The sequence below is a fragment of the Neophocaena asiaeorientalis genome, unplaced genomic scaffold (genome assembly GCF_003031525.2).
Source record: "Neophocaena asiaeorientalis asiaeorientalis breed wild unplaced genomic scaffold, Neophocaena_asiaeorientalis_V1.1 scaffold577, whole genome shotgun sequence".
Lineage (NCBI taxonomy): Eukaryota > Metazoa > Chordata > Mammalia > Artiodactyla > Phocoenidae > Neophocaena > Neophocaena asiaeorientalis.
Genome location: NW_020174647.1, coordinates 126,009 through 128,031, shown reverse-complemented (window position 1 = coordinate 128,031; position 2,023 = coordinate 126,009). Strand labels below are relative to the sequence as shown.

The window sequence follows — 2,023 nt, the reverse complement described above, 5'->3', positions numbered from 1 at the left end:
AAAAAAAAAAAAAAAAAAAAAAAAAAAAAAAAAAATCAGACCAAAAACTAAGAACCTTCAGCAAAATAGCTTAAAATTAAATAAGTAAACAAACAACCAAGGAGGGTGGACTTCCTTAGCCAAGAGCAATCAAGTAATATTTTAGACTAAACTTCTAAGTGCTAAACCGTTTTTCCAATTTACAAGACAGAACAACGGTTTACATCCAACTACAAATTGCATGTCTCCATATACATGTTCCTGTGGGCACTGTGTTCTCACTCAAAATTCTTTGTCCCTGTTCATTTTCAAGAACTACACTTTTTTTTTTCATTAAGTCAAGCATGTCTGTCCTATTGTTTCAAAGGACAGTTAACCAAAGAGGGGAAAAAACCTATCACTGTCTTCTTAGCCCAATAAACACTGTGAATAATTATCATTATTTCCTTTACCTGAATAGGAGCTGGCCTGAGAGCAAAGAGTTCATTTCGAGCACCCTTGGTATAACCATTCATATTTACAAGGATGTGTATACCATCTTGATGAATGCGATCAGCTGCTTTTCCATTGCATGGAATCTATGGAATAAAAAAATAAGAACTTATACTATGTATAATCTAAAACTGATTCAATTAGTCTTAATGGCATTGAACAGAATTCAAATTCCCAGATGCAAAAGTGGCAACAACACAAATCACATTAATGCGGGGTAAAAACATGGTTAAGTACCATTAAAATGGGCCCACAGCATTACCCAAACAGGATACAGAGGAAGGAGAGTTTACCTCTAGACTGAATGTATGAACAACTAGGCTTGGGACTTGCCTGGTGGGTCAGTGGTTAAGAAACTGCCTGCCAATGCAGGGGACACGGGTTCGAGCCCTGGTCCGGGAAGATCCCACACTGCGGGGCAACTAAGCCCGTGTGCCACAACTACTGGAGCCTACATGCCTACAGCCTGCGCTTTGCAACAAGAGAAGCCACCGCAATGAGAAGCCCGCGCACTGCAACAAAGAGTAGCCCCCGCTCGCCAAAACTAGAGAAAGCCCGCACACACCAACAAAGACCCAACGCAACCAAAAAACAAAAAAACTAGGCTTCATAGAGGAGCTGATATTTGAAATGGGCCTTCAAAGATGGATAGGAGGACTTCCCTGGTGGCGCAAGTCATTAAGAATCCACCTGCCAATGCAAGGGACACGGGTTCGAGCCCTGGTCCGGGAAGATCCCACACACTGTGGGGCAACTAAGCCCATGTGCCACAACTACTGAAGCCCGCGTGCCTAGAGCCCATGCTCGACAACAAGAGAAGCCACCGCAATGAGAAGCCCACGCACCCCAACAAAGAGTAGCCCCCGCTCGCCACAACTAGGGAAAGCCCACACACACCAACAAAGACCCAATGCAGCCAAAAATAAATAAATAAATAAAATTTTAAAAAAGATGGATAGGAGTTTGAGGGAGCTGGACAGAATACAACCTCAACAGAGAACTGTATGAATAAAGAACCAGAGTAAAGTGCATGGTAGGTTTAAAAAATGGGTAGATCACTTCTATTTGATATAGGGTATAACTGAGGGCTGATGATGGGTGAAAAGCACGGGCAAACAAGGTTGTTAGTTTAGAAAGGTTGCAAAGGCCACACTGAAGAGCTTGGACTTCATATAGGCACACCGATGTTCACTGCAGCACTATTTACAACTGTCAAGATATGGAAGTAACCTAAGTGTCCATCAATGGATGAATGGAAAAAGAAGATGGGATATATATACACAATGGAATATTCCTCAGCCATTTAAAAGTTGCCAGAGGGAAGGAAGGGAGGGGGCAAAATAGGTGAACAGGATTAAGTAGTACAAACCTCCAGATATAAAACAAGCAAGCCACAGGGATACAACATACAACATGAGAAATATGGTCAATAATACTGCAATAACTTTGTATGGGGACAGGTGGTTACTAGACTTATCATGGTGATTTCATAATCTATGCAAATAACTATGTAGTACACCTGAAACTAACATAACACTGTATATCAACTACG

The 2,023-nt window shown here is 41.5% G+C and overlaps 1 protein-coding gene across 2 annotated transcripts in view; it reads right to left on the bottom strand.

Moving 5' to 3' along the window:
- The window catches only part of OGT (O-linked N-acetylglucosamine (GlcNAc) transferase), a 35,206-nt gene that overhangs the window by 10,563 nt on the left and 22,620 nt on the right, over positions 1-2,023 (bottom strand). For both annotated transcript variants that reach the window (XM_024758731.1, XM_024758732.1), the window contains exon 15: positions 420-557. In XM_024758731.1, the coding sequence (XP_024614499.1) occupies positions 420-557 (138 nt within the window). The remainder of the gene's footprint in view (positions 1-419; positions 558-2,023) is intronic.